The sequence below is a fragment of the Terrapene carolina genome, unplaced genomic scaffold (genome assembly GCF_002925995.2).
Source record: "Terrapene carolina triunguis isolate 2854851 unplaced genomic scaffold, T_m_triunguis-2.0 Scaffold192, whole genome shotgun sequence".
NCBI classification, from domain to species: Eukaryota; Metazoa; Chordata; order Testudines; family Emydidae; genus Terrapene; species Terrapene triunguis.
In genome coordinates this window covers 22176224-22193806 of record NW_020664543.1, presented here as the reverse complement: position 1 = coordinate 22193806, position 17583 = coordinate 22176224, and the positions used below count along the sequence as shown (strand labels likewise).

At 58.5% G+C, this 17583-nt stretch overlaps 1 protein-coding gene across 1 annotated transcript in view; it reads left to right on the top strand.

The window, feature by feature from the left end:
* USP43 (ubiquitin specific peptidase 43) overlaps positions 1-17583 on the top strand; it is a 169519-nt gene that overhangs the window by 94484 nt on the left and 57452 nt on the right. Inside the window, exon 4 of the mRNA XM_024217634.2 lies at positions 13558-13650. Within this exon, the coding sequence (XP_024073402.2) occupies positions 13558-13650 (93 nt within the window). The remainder of the gene's footprint in view (positions 1-13557; positions 13651-17583) is intronic.

The window sequence follows — 17583 nt, the reverse complement described above, 5'->3', positions numbered from 1 at the left end:
CGTCTGTGTGCAGTGCTCAGTGCAGTGGGGGAGAGCTCCTCATCTGTGTGAGCGCTCAGTGTAATGGGGGATGAGCCCCCCGGTCTCTGCCATGCTCACTGTGCTGGGGTATGTGACACTAAAGCTGCTGGGCCTGGCTAGGGCCCAGTGCAGTGTCCTCCCGTCACAGGGAGCCGGACTTTCCTGACATGATGTGGTCTGTTGCACAGCAAATGTCCTGGCGACCCGACACAACAGGCTGGTTCTGCAGAAAGGCCCGTTGGGAGCTGCAGGCCCGGCTGAGAGTGCCGGGCCGGGGGCTGCTCTCTGAGCCTGCCGCACGCTGTGGGATGGGGAAGAGAAGGGGCGGCGCTGGCCCAGACGAATCATCCCCGTGGAGGGCAGCAGAGGGAAGTCACACTACAGGACTTGGGAGGAAAAGTAGCTCCAAGGAGGCAGTGCCCCACCTGCAGAGCTGGAATCCAGAGCCACGCCGGGCACATCATGTGGTGCTCAGATCTGGGGCCCCATCTAAATTCTAGGGGCCCCGTTCTGGCCCCCATGTGATGTGACGAGCTCCACTGGCCTTGGTGGCGGTTACTTGGATGCTGCTGGGCTGGGGGAGTGGCTGGGCCCCAGGCCCCGAGCAGCCTGTGTGTGAGCAGTGGGTAGGGAGTGGGAGCTGTTAATGTGATGGATTGAGGCTTTCCTCACTTGCCCCTTGATACTTGGAGATAATTGGGCCTCCCTAATGACGGCCAGAAATCAATACGGCCATTGATCGAGGTGGTTCTAATCATGGCCGCGTGTGGCTGATGTCGGCGCACACTGAGCTGGGCCGTGCTCCAGGCCAGCCCGGTGTAAATCTGGGCTGATGCAATGGAGTTACTCCACTGGGGCAAGGAGCGGTATCTCCTGCTTGGGGGGCAGAGGCTGGAGGTGCCGGGGCAGAGCCAGGAGTCCAAGTACCGGCGTTCCTGTGCAAAGCAGAGCCGGGCCATCTGTGGGTCGGGGCATTTAGTCTCCATAGGGGCTTGCTGGTGTCGGGGGAGGGGCTGGTTGCGGTTCCTTTCGCTTTCCTAAGGTCACATTGAGCTTGCGAAGAGCGACGCTGCAGCTCACTCTGGGGAGGGGCGAAAGCTTGGGCGTGATTCGTGCTGATAAGAGGGAACTGGCAGGAGTCAGGCCTGCAGGGTGCAGGTAACCTCACCTGTCCCGAGCGCCTCCCTGGCCGCATGCCCCGGAGCTGGAGTAGACGCAGCATGGAAGGGTGTGTGTATGTGTGTGTGTGTGTGTGTGTGCGCGCGCGCATCTGTTTCTGTATGGGTGTTTGTGTCTGTGTGCATATGGGGGTGTGTATGTCTGGGTGTCTCTGTGTCTGTGTAAGGGTGTCTGTTTCTGTGGGTGGGTGGGTGTGTGCGTCTGTGTATGTAATGGTGTCTGTATGTGTGTGTCTGTGTTTGTATGGGGGTGTTTGTGTGTCTGGGGGTGTCTGTGTCTGAGTGTTTGTGTGTGTTTGGGGGTCTCTGTGTCAGGGTATTTGTGTGTGTGTCTGGGGGTCTGTGTGTGTGTGTGTGTGTCTGGGTGTGGGGCTGTGGGTGTGCATGTGGAGGTGATTTCTCTGCAGCTCTGAAGTCACCAGGATCACACAAGGGCAGGGGTAGGGGGACGCTCTGACAGCTGGAGTACAGCCTGCCGGCCCCTGACCTGCACTGAGGACCCTGCTTGCCTCCCCTGTTTATCTCGCAGGCAGAGGCCTGGCGCTGATCAGGATCGTGCCTGGGCGTCTCGGTAATGCCTTGTGCTCGTTCCCACGCATCACACACCTCTCAGCCTGTCCTCGATCCTGCACGATGGCAGCTCCAGGTGGTCCCAGCTGCAGCCCATGGGGAGCCCTCCCATCGGAGGAGGAGGCAAGGCAGCTGGAGAGGATGGTGGAGGGGCCTAAACATCAGGTTTGCAGCACATGGCCTGTGGGCTCCCTGGCTCCATATGCAAGCAGGCCTGGCTCTGCCCGCTGCCCTTCCCCTGGGGTACACCAGGGTCCAGGCTCTCTGTGGGGCCTGCCTGCCTGCAAGGACAGCTGGGGCCTGGTTATGGGTGCATGAGAGGGCGCCAGAAACAGCTGCCCTCCGTACAGAGCCCAGCTGGTCCCAGTCCCTCTGCTCTCCTGGGCCCAGAGCCTGCTCCCTAGGAACGGGGGTAGGGTTACCACTTTAGAAATGCAAAGAAACCAGCAAACCCCGCCCCCCAAGGTAAGCCCACCACAACCCCAACCCAAAGGCAACTCCGCAACCCTCCTCCCCCTTTAACAGCCACGTATAGGCTCTAGAGCAAGAACATGTATAGATACAATTGATAACATCACACGTCTTCTCCCTCCCATGTGACTCAAACTCTCTCATCCACATGCGCAGGGCGCTTGCGTGTTGGTGAGCAGACAGCTGCTGTATTTTTGATCGGTTATCGCTTAAACCGTGGCAGTCAGAACACGGCCGTATCTTTAGCTGGACACAGAAATGGTTACCATTCGCTATCCCAGTGTAGTGTTAGAACCATGCAAATTTTTAGACCTACGTAAAAAACCCGGCAGATTAAATTATTTTTCTGGCAACTGGCAAATCCATAAAAAACCCGGCCAGGCCAGTCACGACCAGCCAGGTGGTTACCCTAAATGGGGTGGGGCTGGAGCCTTGTCCCCCTGCACGCTAGCCGGCTTCCCTGGGCAGTGGATCAGCCCCCTCTGAGCAGGGAGGAGCTTGACAGACCTCGTGCCCCACTCCTTTCCTCCCATTGATTCTCTGCTGTCCCAACCCGCCATCAGCATCCGGCTTCCCGGGCCCCCACCCGATTGGGCTCAGCGACCTCCCTCCGTGGTTCCCAAACAGCTCTGCCTTTTGAGCTATTGCTCTCCCTGCGCTTGCCCCGGCCCACGTGGGCTCGTACAGCGCCACTCCCTGGTCTTTGGAGCCCCCCATCATCATCCCTTCAGCCCCCCTTTTGTCCAGAGCTGTGAGTTTGTTACCCAGCATTCCCAGCGAGGGCCCGGGCCAGCGCTCCACAAAGAAAACGTTCCAGCTCCCCGTGAGGAGTCAGGAGTCTGAGTCCCTCTCCACCCCAGCACTGTACGCCCTGGGTCAGCCCCAAACCCCGCACCTTGCTTTGTCACCGGTGCTGCTGCCCGTGGAACGGAGCTTGTAGTGGGCAGGACCCCTGCCCCTAGAGGGAATGGGGAGCCAGGTCTGAGCTCTCTCTCCCTAGGGTCCTTCTGGAGCAAGATTCTGCAGCCTTGCCCAGTCCCTTTACTACCCTTGACTGGCTTTACTGGCAAGCCTTACAGGGAAACCCAACCTCTGTGGCGGGCCCGGGGCTCCTGCTCTTCCGGCCAGCCCCTGGCAGGTGCTGTGCGCCCCCTCGCACACATGCAGGCCCGGGGGATGTGGCTGCTCTATGCACGGGGGTCCCCATCAGCACTGGCTTGTTGCTGGCATTTACAGAGCACAGCCCATCCCCCACCCCTGGCCCAGGGTGCACCCTTGACGTGAAGCCCCCCGCCCATTTCAGACCCAAGGGTGCCCAGGCCAGAGACAGGCTGGAGAACCTTTCCCCCACTGGAGGTCGAGCTTTGCGCGCGTGTCCCTCCTTTTGCACCTTGGCCTCACACTTGAAAGGCCACCGTGGCACAGACAGAGTCGGGCGATCAGTTCCCACCTTCGCCAGCCCTGCTCTAGGGTGACCAGGTGTCCAGTTTTCCACTGGAACACCCGGTCAAAAAGGGACCCTGATGGCTCCGGTTAGCACCACCGACTGGGCTGTTAAAAGTGCGGTCGGTGGTGCTGCAGCGCTAAGGCAGGCTGGTCCCTGCCTGTCCTGGCACCGCACTGAGCCCCGGAAGCGTCCAGCGGGTACAGCTCCTAGGCGGGGGGTGGGTGGGCACGGGGCTCCGCGCACCGCCCCAAGCACTGGCTCCACACTCCCATTGGCCAGGAACCGCGGCCAATGGGAGCTGGGGGGGGGGGGCGGTGCCTGCAGGCGAGAGCAGTGTGCAGAGCCTCCTGGCCACCCTGCCTAGGAGCCGGACCTGCTGGCCACTTCCTGGGTGTAGCGCGGAGTCAGGACAGGCAGGGAGCCTGCCTTAGCCCCCCTGCTGCGCCGCTGACTGGGAGCTGCCAGAGGTGAGCCCATGCCCCAACCCTCTGACCCAGTCCTTAGCCCCCCAAACCTGGAGCCCCTTCCTGCACCCAAAACCCTCATCCCTAGCCCCACCCCAGAGCCTGCACCCCCAGCCGGAGCCTGAGCCCTAACCCCATGCACCCCAACCGTCTGCCCCAGCCCAGAGCCCCGTCCCGCACCCTGAACCCTTCATCCCCAGAACCCACACCCCCAGCCCAGAGTCCGTACCCCCTCCCACACTCCAACCCCCTGCCTTAACCCGCAGTCTCCTCCCACATTCAAAATCCCTCAGCGCCACCCAGGAGCCCCCTCCAGCACCTCAAACCCCTCATCTGCAGCCCCACCCCAGAGCCTGTGCCCCCAGCTGGAGCCCTCACCCCCTCCTGCACCCCAACTACCTGCCTCACCCCGGAGTCCCCTCCTGCAACCTGTACCCCTCATTTCTGGCCCCACCCAGGTGCCTGCACCCCAATGTAGAGCCCTCACCCCCTCCTGCACCCCAACTCCCCCCCCAGCCCGGAGTCCCCTCCTTCCCCCCAAACCCCTCATCCCCAGCCTCACCCCAGAGCCTGCACCCCCAGACGTAGCCCTCACCCCCCCGCCTAGAGCCCCCTCCCACACTATGAACCCTTCTTCCCCACCCCCAGCTTGGAGCCCTCTCCTGCACCCCAAACCTCTCATCCCCGGCCCCACTCCAGAGCCCACACCTCCAGCCGGATCCCTCACCCCCTCCCGCACTCCAACCCACTGCCCCAGCCCAGAGCCCCCTCCTGTACCCTGAACCCCTCATTTCTGGCCCCACCCTGGAGTCCTCACCCCCTCCAGCCCCTGCCCAGTGAAAGTGAGTGAGGGTGGGGGACAGCGAGCCACCGAGGGAGGGGGAATGTAGTGAGCAGGGGGCGAGGCCTCGGGGAAGGGGCGGGGCTAGAGTGTTCGGTTTTGTGCAATTAGAAAGCTGGCAACCCTAACCTGCTCCCTCGGAGGGACCTAGGGCGACCTGCTTTCAAACTGCAAAAATGGGATACGTGCGGGAGCCACGCCCCGTCTGTGGGCCCGTCCCCTTCTCCTCAGCGCCCCCAGGTGGGGCCTTTGTGGTGGAGAGGAGGAGCAGGGGGTAAGGCCTCAGGCCCATCTCACCCTAGAGGGACCCGGGGACCCGCCCCCCCGGTTCCCGGAGCGAATGAAGCGCCTGTGCTGGGCCTGTGCCGTTCCTCCCAGCTCAGCCCAGCACAGCGGTGTGCTACAGCCCTGCTGCTTATCGCACGGCCCTCTGGGAAGGGACCCAGCCGAGGGGTTGCTCCTTCCTCTGTCTGCTCTGGAGCCGTGCGCAGATCTCCCAGCACCAGCCGCTCTTACGGAGCCAGGCTCTTTTGTTCTGTGACCCGATTCCATCTTTTAACAAATGATGTGAACAATCACCAGCCCGGCGCTAATTTCTCCACTGTCTCCAGGGGCAGCCGGGGGCCTGGGAGACAAGCGAGACGGGAGTTCATTAACTGGGGGCCTGACAAAGCCGTCAGCGCCACCGTGGGAAGGCTGGGCCAGGGTTCAATGCGGTGACATGGGGGGCAGGGAAGCCTGTTTCAGGGCGGCCCCAGGCTGTGACAGGTCTGGTCGGTGGAGCTGCGATGCAGGGAGCGGCATACGCTGATTGCCTGCAGGCAAGGGGGCCTCAGAATGGGGGTTACCCTCTTGTCTCTGCACCAGGGAGCCACGGCTGCTCTCATGGGCCAGGGACACGGGAGAGCTGGTTCAGTCCTTAGCTGTGCCACAGACCTTGGGCCATCGCTTCGTCTCTTAGCCTGACAGGGCCTGGGCGGCTCAGTCCAGCCGCACGAGGGAGGGGCTTGGCTGGTACAGGATGGGAGCCCCCCGGAAAGTCTCGGGCAACAATGCCCACCTGTCTGGGGCTGGCTCTCTTGCCACACACAGGAGCACGCAGGGTCACGCCCTTCCCTTCTTGGACGAAGGCTTAGCAGCAGCATCTACCGGTCTGGGCAGCCCCCGTCGCTTTCGTATCTGCACGTTTGAGTAGCAGGCCCGATTGTTACTACGCCAGGTCCTGGGCTCAGCGAGCACCACATCAGACAGACTGTGTAAACGGAGACAGCGGGAGCCGGGTCCCTGCAGCTCAGGTGCCATCCCCTGGCCCATCTGGGAGGACTCCGAACAGGGGAGCCACACACTTAGCAGCCAGGGAGCTAGTCCAGGCGGCATGAGCCCCAGGCTCTGTTCCTGGCTCTGCCTGCATGTCCTTATGGCTCATTTACACTTAAAACGCTGCCGCTGCACCCTTGTAGCGCTTCAGTTGCTGCAGAGACGGGAGGAATTCGTCCGTGGACCTAGCGCTGTTTGCACAGGGCCTTAGGGTGAGGGTTTTTCAGACCCCGGAGCGATGGCTGGGCTGATTTGATTTTAGTTTTGTTGCATTCATTATCCTGTCAGCATGGACTAGTGCATGGCAGCTCCTGTATGATCACTGGTAACTGTCTGCTTCTACTAATAGTAACACACAGTCTATAGCACTCTCCATCCATGGATCTCAAAGGAAAGCAGTGTCATTGACCCTGTTTTACAGATGAGGAAACTGAGGCACAGAGCAGGGCAGTGACGTGCCCAAGGTCACCCAGCAGGCCAGTGGCAGAGCCAGGAATAGGACACAGGTCTCCTGAGTCCCAGTCCAGTGTTCTAGCCACTAGGCTGTTCTGTTAGCAGGGAGGCTAGAGGTAAGCAGGGGCTGGCCACTGTCTGGGGACCCAAGAGGTGGTTAGGTATCGTACACCGTCCTGGCTCCATGCAGAGGCAAGCTACAGTCCACCGACTCGGCTCAAGGCACAATCTGGTTTTGGGGTGGATGCTGAAGATGGAGAGTGTGCTGCAGAATCATTCGTGTGCTGCCTGCTCCTCAGCTCAGTTCAGCGCACGCCTGTCGGGTGATCTCGCTTCCAGCCCACGCCCCCTTTAGCTTCTCCACTCCGCCGCCTTCTTTAATTGGCCCCCTGCCCTCCCGACCCACTGGTGGTCTAGCGAGCTGCCAGCCCCACAGGCCGCCTCCGTGGCTGCGCTGCATTTCCAGGCTATTTGATGATTTGTTCTGTGTGTCGTTAGCGGCTGGATTCCTGACAAAGCGCCCTGCGCTGTGTGCTCAATGGGAAGCAGAAAGCAGCTGCCTTTGCTTTGGTCACCAAAGACACCCTCCCCGTAGCTCTCAATTGTGCCGGGGGTACTGAAGCAGTCGTCCTTGCTCTGATTTCCTGCCCGGTTCCTAGCAAGAAAGGCTGAGATGTTCCTTCTTTTCAGGTACTCCGAAGAGCTGATGCACTAAAATATCCAGGGGCAGCGGCATTCATTTACCTCCCCTTCACATTTTCTTTTTTAAAACAACTCTACAGTGTGTGAGAAAGACGCTGGATGGACTTTCTGAAAACAGATTATCAGCCGTGGGGCAGGGACCATCTGCTTATTTGTTCTGTGTGTCCAGCACCTAGTGCGAAGGGGTCCTGACTCCCACCTGGGCTCCTGGGTGCCGATACCACAAATAGTAAATAATAATAATAATAGCCCAGGTAGAGTAGCAGTGCAAGCTTCCCCCACCTCACACCCCTCAGCCAAGACCCAAGGCAGCCACCTCTGGGGGGAGACAGCAGCTCACAGGAACACAGGAATTGCTCTGCTGGCTAAGACTGTCTAGTCCAGTATCTTGTCTCTGAAAGAGGCTGGCACCAGCTGCCTCAGAGGAACAAACACTGTAGTGGGTAGTTGTAGGGTAATCTGCCCCCTGGGGATGTTTCCTCTGAATGTCCCCTATCAGAGAGCGGTTAGCCCGTGCCCTGGAGCAAACGGATGTTGTCATTGTCTGTACATGTGTCAGCTCCTGTTTGAAATCCTACTGAGATCTTGACTTCCCCCACATCCAGGGGCAGGGAGTTCCGCAGGTTGTTGAGTGATCAAGCGTTTCCAGGCATTGGTTCTGCATGTGCTGCCTTTTACCCTTTCACTCCCACAGGGAGGGGTCCATTTGGACCAGAGCCAGCAGAGGAGGTTGAAGGGGGGGCGGGGGGTACTACCTGCTCATGCTAAGAGATGACCAAGGGGGGATCTGGCCACATACAGGCAGTGGAAGGGTGTGAATGTGCAGCTGGAGGGGGATACTGAAGACAACGCGGGGGGCTAGAGCCAGGAGTAAGGGGATGAAAGCCAGGGTTCTCCCCGGCCTACTGGGCCCTTGCCCGGCAGGAGCACTGCTGAGTGCCCCCCCCCCCCGCAAAATAAAGGGGTGACAAGCTGTCTGGTGCTCCCATGGCACACCCCTTCCTAGGAGGCAGCGTGTGTTCGCCTCCATGGCCGGACAGCTCTGCCCTGTCTCCTGAGGAGGCTGGTCCAGTGATTGGGACACAAGCCTGGGACTCAGGGTGACAGGCTTCCTGGGTAGCCTTGGGCAGTCACTTAGCCTCTTTCTGCCTCAGTTTCCCACCTGTGTGCTGGGGCGCATGGCACGGCACAGCCTCGCGGGGGGCTGTGGGGATGAGCACAGGGAAGGCTGAGGTGCTCAGTGACGGGGCCAGGTAGACGGGCAGAGTGGCAGTCCATGCACTTGGTCAGGTTCGGGAACTGCGGAGCGATGCCAGGGGTCATTCGGCAGGGAAATCTCTGACTGTGGGGAAGCAGCCTCATTGCTGCTGCTTCTTCCTTGTGTCAGTCCCGGCAGATGGGCCTGCTGTCCCCGACGTGCTCTGTTCAACGCCATCGCCCCACATGCTAACGGGTCTTCTTGGGTCGGCCTCTCCGTCCTTTGCCCAGGGCTGCACGTTACATGAGCGGCCCTTCGGAGCCGGTGCACCCTCGCTGTCGTTTACGGGTGTCACTTGGAGCGTGTCTCTAATGTACACGTTCCTCACGGGGCCCTTCTCATGTACACCACTTATCCTTCCCCGCGGTCACATTTCTGGGGAACGGGTCATTTGCTCACCTGGTTTCTTTGTTCCCAATGCTCAGCAGCACATACTAAACCTGGACGGACCCCTGCTGTGTAGACCTTCCCTTTTCACCTTCCTGGCATCTTCCTGCCCCATACTGCACCACTTCTCTCTCTCTCCAGCTGAGCCATGCAGCCTTTTTGCTTGGGGCATTTAATTAGACTGGGAGACACGCTGGAGTAGACAGAGTAGGGGGCCAAGAGTCTGGGTTAGATGAGCACAGAGCTCTGTCCCTCTCTGGCGTGAGGATCCAGATGTGTCCTGGCAAACCACCGTACGCTCCCTGGTACACACTGCGCTGGGGAGAGCACTTGTTCGGACAGATGGTCACATGGCACCGTGATGCAGCCGCGTCCAAATGGCAGCGTGGCAGAGTTAGCAAATTGGCAGGGCCTTCCCCATCAGACATTTTTGGGCATGTCCAGTGTGGGTCTCAGGTCCTCGGCAGGTGTGTGCACTGCAGGGTAATGCATGAAGGCTGCAGTCCATGCAGAAGCCAGCATCTGCACCTCGTTCCCTGCACGTCTGTCTGGAAATGCGCCACTGAGTATTAGGGGGAAATCGTATCTGCCTTGGTTTTTGGATTGAACATCTGTGCATAGCTACCTCTGGCTGGTCCCTGTGCAATGAACTGGCTCTCGGTGCACAGAGATCATCTGGATACAAGGAAGGTCCACAAGTGGCATGTGATGGTCAGGTCTTGACCTGTTCTCTCCTCCGTATGGCTTAACTCCGTCCCCACACACATACCATAGCGCATGCAGATCTATTCAGCTGTGGCACTTCGGAGAGAGACGTCTCTTTGATGCGAGGCTGCGTTTTAACCTTGGGAAAGGCTGAGGTTGAAGCCAGGTTAAATAAATAAAAAATGGAGAAAAACAAAGCTCTGGAAGCTTGAAGACCTGGAGATGTGAAGTTCCCACAGCTCTCCTGCAAAATGTCTCGTGCGAGAAGCAACACACACCAAGCTCAGCCAGCCCAGGCCATCCCACACCGAGCCTCTCCGCCCCGCCCCAACTATGCCCTGCGCCTTTCTGGCACAGTCCTGCCTGGCATCAGGAACCATGCCTTGCCGATGGCCAGAATAACTGTATCAAGCCTGTCTGCAGTGTGTGGCCTGTTTCCCAGCTCCAGCCCTGCAGCGCCGGCCTGTACAGAGACCTCCAAGCTTTGTGGCAGTGATACACCTCTTACAGGATCAGAGACATGTAAATCTGGAGAGCCTGTGTGGCGTTAATGAGCAGCTGGCGGAGATAAGTCGTTGGCCTGAGCTGTTGGGGTCACTCTGATGTTTCCACGACGCATTCCATGGATCGGATGCAGACGGGTGGCAGAGCCTCTCTGCCGTTCGCAGCTGTGGAGGGAGCCAGCTGGTGCCTGGCCCAGCTTTGGCTCCAGGTAAATAACCAGCGAGCATCACCTGATGGAGCGGAGCAGCCAGCTGGTGCCACTCCACAGGTGGTTTGCTAACGAGAGATGAATGGAGCAGCCAAGTGCAGAAGACACTGAGGGGAGCCCCTGTGATGGCTGAACTGGAGAGCGGAGCTTGGGGGAACGCGGGAGCCGGGGCTCCTGTAATGCTGCACAACAGTGAAGTGCCTCTGCAAAGAGGTACAGGGACAGACAGCATGCTCCGGGCCTGCAGCATTTCTGTCTCTTGAGGCAGAGCTCTCACTGATCCCCTCTCCAGCTCCCCCCCCCCCCCAAACAACAAGAGGAACGTGGTAAAGGGCCCGAAGCAGGCTGGCTGGAAAAAGCGAATCCAAGCAGTGATCAGCAGCGAGCGCCTTCACACCGGGACCCCGAGCCGAACACACCCGGGCGCAGAGGAGAGAAGCAGTCGCAGCGAGGGGAGATTGCTCAGCCTCGGATCACTGCCCTTCGTGTGGAACGCTCCGTCGTCGGTGGCGATCAAACGGAAAAGCAAAGCACTGCTGGGCGGGTTTCACTGCAGCGATTCCAGAAAAGGGGGGTGGGGACCGTCTGGCTGAAATTCTCTGCAGCCGGCTGCCAAAGAAGCAGATGGGGAAGCCGGTTGGACTGCAGATTTACCAGGCAGGCAAATGTAGGCTTAGGCTGAGCCTCGTAAGCATGCAGAGCCACTCTACCTCCAGTGTAAACCCACTGCCATACAGCCTCAGGCGTACTGTATGCTCACAGGTACATGCACACACACCCCTCTCCCTCCCTGCACAACACCTGAATGCTTAGGCCATCTCACACACCATACGCACACATTCACCCACACCCAGTGTTGCCATTCCATCTCCAGGGCACTCTGTGGGCATACAGGGAGTTTGTTGCCTTTCTGGGCCTCCTTGTGAGCTCAGGGCCCTACATTCTGCATTTCTACATGGCCCCATCACTTCCCAGTCCCATGGGCTCCTCCCCTTGAGCTCAGGATGCCACCTCCGCAGAGGCGAAGGCTGAGCCCTGCCTCTCAGACAGGATAGCCACAGCCCCCACCAGCTCCTGAGTGGCATGTGCTTCAGCAAGCCACTCATTAAAACGTCTCTCGGGTGTTGGATAGGCCGCGCAGAGGGGAAGGGAGGGCAGCTGGGTAGGGGGCACCTGAGTCTCTTGGGGAGGCATGGGAGGCAGTTTGGGATTGTAGATTAAACACATCAGGTGGTACTTTGGCTAAAATGATCAGCAGTGAATAGCTAACACGAGTGGTATGCCATTAGGTTTCAGAGTTAACGGCCATTTGGGATGAATGGGCAGTTTTTGCCGCTTGAGCCTATGGTGTCAGGCTCTCTGCAGACTCAGGAGCACAGTGCCGCACTGGTTACATTTTGAAGTATTTTTCTCAACCATGAGGATTAGAAAGATTTTTTTAAGTATGAAAACTTAAGATTCTGGAATCTGGGAGGTTGGGGAGGATCCTGTCGTGAATTCTGCAGCCCTAGTTTCCCAGAATCCCTGGGGCTTGACCCTCATCTGATTTGTAACTAACATTCGTAAAAATGGTAGCTGTGTTGAGGAATGCAAGGTTGGGATAGCAGGGGGCTGCGGGTCAGGAGTGAGGAGCATCAGAAGAGCATGTGACTGTCAGGACTGGAATAGCAGAGGGCTGTAGCCCAGACTGAGGTGGCCCAGCACAGCTGCATTTGGGGAGCGCAGGACAGGAGATGCAGGGGTGCTGAAGTCGTCCTTGGGGTGTTCTAGCAAAGCTGCATAGGGAAGCTACAGGCCAGTGGCTGCTCACACGAGACAGGGCAGGGCTCTGTCACACAAACTCACATACGTGGACCATGGAAGGAAAGCCAGCGATGGTTTGATGTTATTGGCTGGGATTTCCTGGAGTCCCTTAGAGCAACGTGTCAGGGAGCCGATGATGACCCCTGGCACTGGCGGCCAGATGTTGCTGCTGTTGTTTCTCAGTCTGGAGTGTGGCGTTCCGGGGCTGCACTGACTCGTTGAGAAATGATCTGACTCCTCCCTGTCCGGGAGAGAAGTGAAAGGAGCTGGATCTCCCTCTGTCCCCATTGTTGTATTGTGGGCCTGGAGGCTTCCTCTGGAGGCTCTGTTCACCTGAGCCAATTGGCCCGCATGAGCTCTGCAGGCTCCCACGTGATCCTCACTCTAGCTGATTTCTAACGCTGCTCATGCTATTCCCAACCCAGCAGCTGAGCGAACGCTGCTGGCCCTCTAATGCTGTAGGGTTCCTTTCAGGGGTGGAGCCATGAACCCCGCCATGGGAAGGACTCTGCCTTGGGTAGCTTTGCTTCAGACCCGTGGCCTAATACTCTGCCATCTAGAGTCTACTGAGCACCCCGGGAGGGCGTGACCGGTCTGGCATCCCGCTGGTGTAGCTAGTGGCCCGCAGGGAGACAATCTGGCATGGGATCTGAGTCAGGCTGCAAGAGGCATGACAGAAAGCCCAGCGCCTCGGATTTGTTTGTATCTGTGGCCATCTCAAGCCAGCTAGGCCTTTGCGGCCTCCTCTCCGGTCTCAGGCAGGGAGACAGCGCCAGGATTTGGGAAAAGAGGGATAGAAAAGCAGCAGAGGTTAAAGGAAACCAGCCCGTTGTGTGGCAGGGCTCTGTGTCCAGGCCTCAGCGTGGCTGGGGCCTAGTGTGGTTGCTAATGGGAGCAGGAGGGGAGAGAGCTATTACAAACCAGGGGATGAAAGTGACCAAAGTCGGGGGGTGGGCTGGTTATCAGGAGAAACTTCCTCATGGTCAGATCTGCGGCTGTGGAAGGGGTGGAAGCCCGATTGCCTCGATGGTTTCAGTGCAGACTGGGCTGGAGAACACAGTGTGCACCGTGACAATCCTGCACTGAAAGGTGAATCACAGGATCGGAGCAGGGCCCTCACCTGGGCAGAGGGATGCTGCCCCTGGTTGCTTTTTGCCCTGGGTGGGGTGCACCCTGGGTCAGAGCCACCCATGTTTAATTTGACTGTGGTTTCTTGTTTCATTTTTAGGTCCTCCTTGACCTGCCCACACTGTCTGAAGCAGAGCAACACCTTTGACCCCTTCCTGTGTGTCTCGTTACCCATTCCCCTGCGCCAGACCAGGTACGTGAACGCAGCACCGCTGCCTCTGCTCTGAGCTTGCACCCGCATCGGCCCCTGGGAAACGTCTTCCATCCCCACTCCGACTCTCTCATCCCCGCCCCGCTCCTGCTCCCTCGGCAGGGTGAGGCCTCTGGCTACCCTGTGAGCCCACCCAGCGCTGTGTGCAGCGTGAACCATGTGCGGCTTGCCTGTCCCTGGCAGGGGGCCTTGCTGTAGAAGGCAGAGGTGCTGGAACTAAGGGTGCTGGAGGTGCTGCCACACGCCTTGGTTTGAAGTGGTTTCCATTATCTCCAGGGTTTACAGTTGGGGTCAATGGCTCTCAGCACCCCCACCATACAAATTGTTCCAGTGTCCCTGGCCGAAGGTGGGGCTGCTCGCTGTGGGGGGAGGGGGTTAGTGTGGATGGGGTGTTGGAGTCTGTCTCTGGGTTCCAATCACAGTGAGCTGGGCGGGTCCCATCGCAGTTGCTATTGGTCAGTCCACAGCCCAGACACATCATGCTACTTTTCAATGTGGTGACCTAGGACTGGCAGAATGGGACAGCGGGGCTGGTGGAGGATGAGCAGAGCTGTGTGTGTGGGGAGCCCGGGGCTGGGATACCAGGGGGCTGCGAGTCGGGATTGAGGGTCACTGATACAGCTGTGTACGTGAACCCAGGGTTGGGATAGCAGGGGGCTGCGTGTCAGGAGTGAGGGGCACTGGTACAGCTGTGTGGGAGGAGCCCGGGGCTGGGATAGCAAGAGGCTGCGAGTCGGGATTGAGGGTCACTGATACAGCTGTGTACGTGAACCCAGGGTTGGGATAGCAGGGGGCTGCGGGTCAGGAGTGAGGGGCACTGGTACAGCTGTGTGGGAGGAGCCCGGGGCTGGGCTAGCAGGGGGCTGTGGGTCAGGAGTGAGGGGCACCAGCAGAGCTGTCTGGGGGGAGCTCAGGACTGGGAGATCGGAGGGTGATGACTGACATGTGCTGACAAAGCTGCAAGGCAGACTGGTGGGTCCTTGGCTGGAGCAGCAGCAGCTTATTTTCAATCAGGACCGAGGTGCATCGGCTGTAGCTGGGCCAGGGAAACACTTGCAAAGCTGCCCTCCCTTCACTGCCCTGCACTCCCACTCTGCCACCCGAAGGGTACACGGCAACAGCTGCGCTCTCCCCAGGCCCCAGCGTGGGGGTGGGACTTCCAACTGTAGGCATTAGCCAATAAAACACCCCGAAACAAACAAACAAACAAACAAAAAGTACTTGGTGTTTATCCAATGAACACCGGAAATGGCTATTTGTAGTTACAGGCGGCGGGTGATGCACTCTGCAGGGGAGATTCCTGAAGCACACTAACTTGCTGCATGTTAACAGGTCTGCTCAGACCCTGCTGGTGTGCTCTAAAGGTTGCCTAGTGCGCTTTAAGTCAGCACCGTTTGAAACAGTCCTACGTTAACATGCACCAGGGAACGTTACCAAGAGATACTCGGTACAGCACGTACAAAGGAAAGCCCTCCCCCCCCATTTTTGGACAGCTGCATAAAACTCAAAATTTGCTAAAAAATACCCCCCAAAATGAAATGAATAACCCCTGAAAACCAGACGCCCTCCATGGGGGGCAGAGGTAGCTCAGCAGTTGCCATTCTGCCCCCTGCATTAGCCAGCACTGGGCGCTGCAACCTCTAATAGAAAGGTTCTGTTACGGGAGGTCAGCCCATTATTCTCACAGGGCAGCTTTCGCTCCAGCTCCTTCATCTGTATTTCTAGAAACTCAGCTGCTCTTTCTCCGGCTTGGGCAACGCCAAGCAAGGAGCAGCCGCGAGGGTGTTTGAAAAGGCGCAAACCTGCCAAGGAAGGAAGGAAAGAAAATGAGATTTTTTATTGATATTGGTGAGAGCAAAACAGCCACTTTCTTACCAGTCAAATCCTCCTTTGCGTTCTGAACTAGCAGCCGTTTCCTACACATCTGCTGCCCCCACGCTGGCTCATTAGGACACAGATTACCGGCTCCTGTGATATCATTGCTCAGACCCCAGATCTTACAGGTGAGAGCCGAGGCCGTCCACCCGACAGGATTGACTCTTCCAAAGAGCTGTTTTCACACGTTGCAATCGATAATAGATGCAGGCGCGAACAGCAGTGTCAGCGCTGAACTGATAGACGTGACTAGTAACAATTCCCGAGGCAGGAAGTGTGTTTGGCAAGTGTCTCATTGGAGCTGCGAAGTTAATGTGCGATTAGTCGCAAAAACCGACAGCGGGAGAAAAATATTGTCCCTGCGTGTCTGGGAGTCGGCTCCACCGAGCGTCACGACCTTGACACATCTGCTCCCGTTAGCTCCGCGGAGCCCGCACTGCTGGCAGGTTCTGTCTGTCTCTGGTTGCACAGCACCCAGCACAACAGGGTTCCCATGCGTGCCGGCAGCCCCTGGGGCTAGTGCGGTGCACTCCAGGGTGAGAGTTCTGCTCTGCACCCACAAACCTGCTCTCCAGCCCTGCCTGACAGACCTTTACGGGGTGATGGGGGAAGAGGCAGAAGGAAAATGAAGCAGCTGAGCACAAGCTCGGAGCAAGGGGCAGCGTGGAGTCGTAATGTGGTCATTGGTTCCCCTCTTGCTCCCGGGGCAGTCACCCTGTACCAGGCACAGATTACTTTCCCCTCCACATCGGATCTGCTGCGCTGGCCAGTGTGTGTGCGTTCGTGCATGTGCGTGCCTGTGTGGGTGGCCGGGTGACCAGATGGCAAGTGTGAAAAATCGGGACAGAGGGTGTGGGGGGGGGGGGTAATAGGAGCCTATATAAGAAAAAGACCCCAAAATTGGGACTGTCCTTATAAAATGGGGACATCTGGTCACCCTAGTGGGTGGGTGCATGCATGTGTGTGCGTATGTGTGCATGTGCGTGCGTCCATGTGTGGGGGTGTGTACATGGGTGTGTGTGCGTGCATGTGTGCACCTGTGTGGGTGGGTGCATGTGTGTGCATGCGTGTGTGCACCTGTGTGGGTGGGTGCGTGTGCATGTGTGTGCGGGGGTGCATGTGTGTGCGTGCGTGCATGTGTGCGCCTGTGTGGGTGTGTGCATGTGTGTGCGTGTGTGTGAACACACTTGTGCAGTCAAGTCTCCACCCAGCTGTGTGGGGGGCGGACTAGTGGCTACCTTTGCGCGGGGGAGAAGGGGCCACAGACGCTTTCCTACCAGCCTGTGCGGATGCGTAGCCAAGGTCCTGGGTGGCTCCCCAGTGCCCAGCCCCACCTCTGCAGAGACGCCTGGAGGCGGTGGTTCAGGTTGTCCCAGTCTAACCCCTCAGGAGCGCCATGCAGGATGGGTGCAGCAGCTGGAGGGCGCTACCCAGAGACTTAGCAGCTGTGTGGGGTTATTTGTCCTGTCCCCGCCCCCATAAGAGCAGCCTGCGAGGTCCCGTCATAGGGCAGAAGGGGCCGTTAGACCCTGGCCTGACCCCTGCAGAGCACACGCCACAGGATTTCACCGTTACCTCTGCAGTTAGCCCAGTCGCTTGCCTCTACCCAGTGCGTCTCTTCCAGAACAGCAGCCAGCCTTCCTGCGGAGACCGCAAGAGATGGAGAATCCACCTCTTCCCTCGGCACTGGGGTCCAGTGGGAAATCACCCCACTCTGCTCACAATGGTTTCTGATGAGATCAGGAGCTTTGTCTACCCCAGATGGCTCCAAGTCATGAGTCAGCCCCCCAAAAATCATGAGATAGGCTTCAAAAGTTTGAGTGTGGAGCCAGGAATACGTCTGGGGGGTTGTTTGTGTGACCAGCTGGCTTTGGAGCCGTGAGGTCACATCTGGGCCACGTTTCCAGCTTTTCTCCACAATCGCAAAGGCTAAGGACTAATTTTTTTTTTAAATCCAAGCTGAGATTCGCCTCCGTCCCCAGGACTCCAGGAGCTGGGGCTTTAAGAAAACCTCCGTTAGTGAGAGAATTGGCAACACGG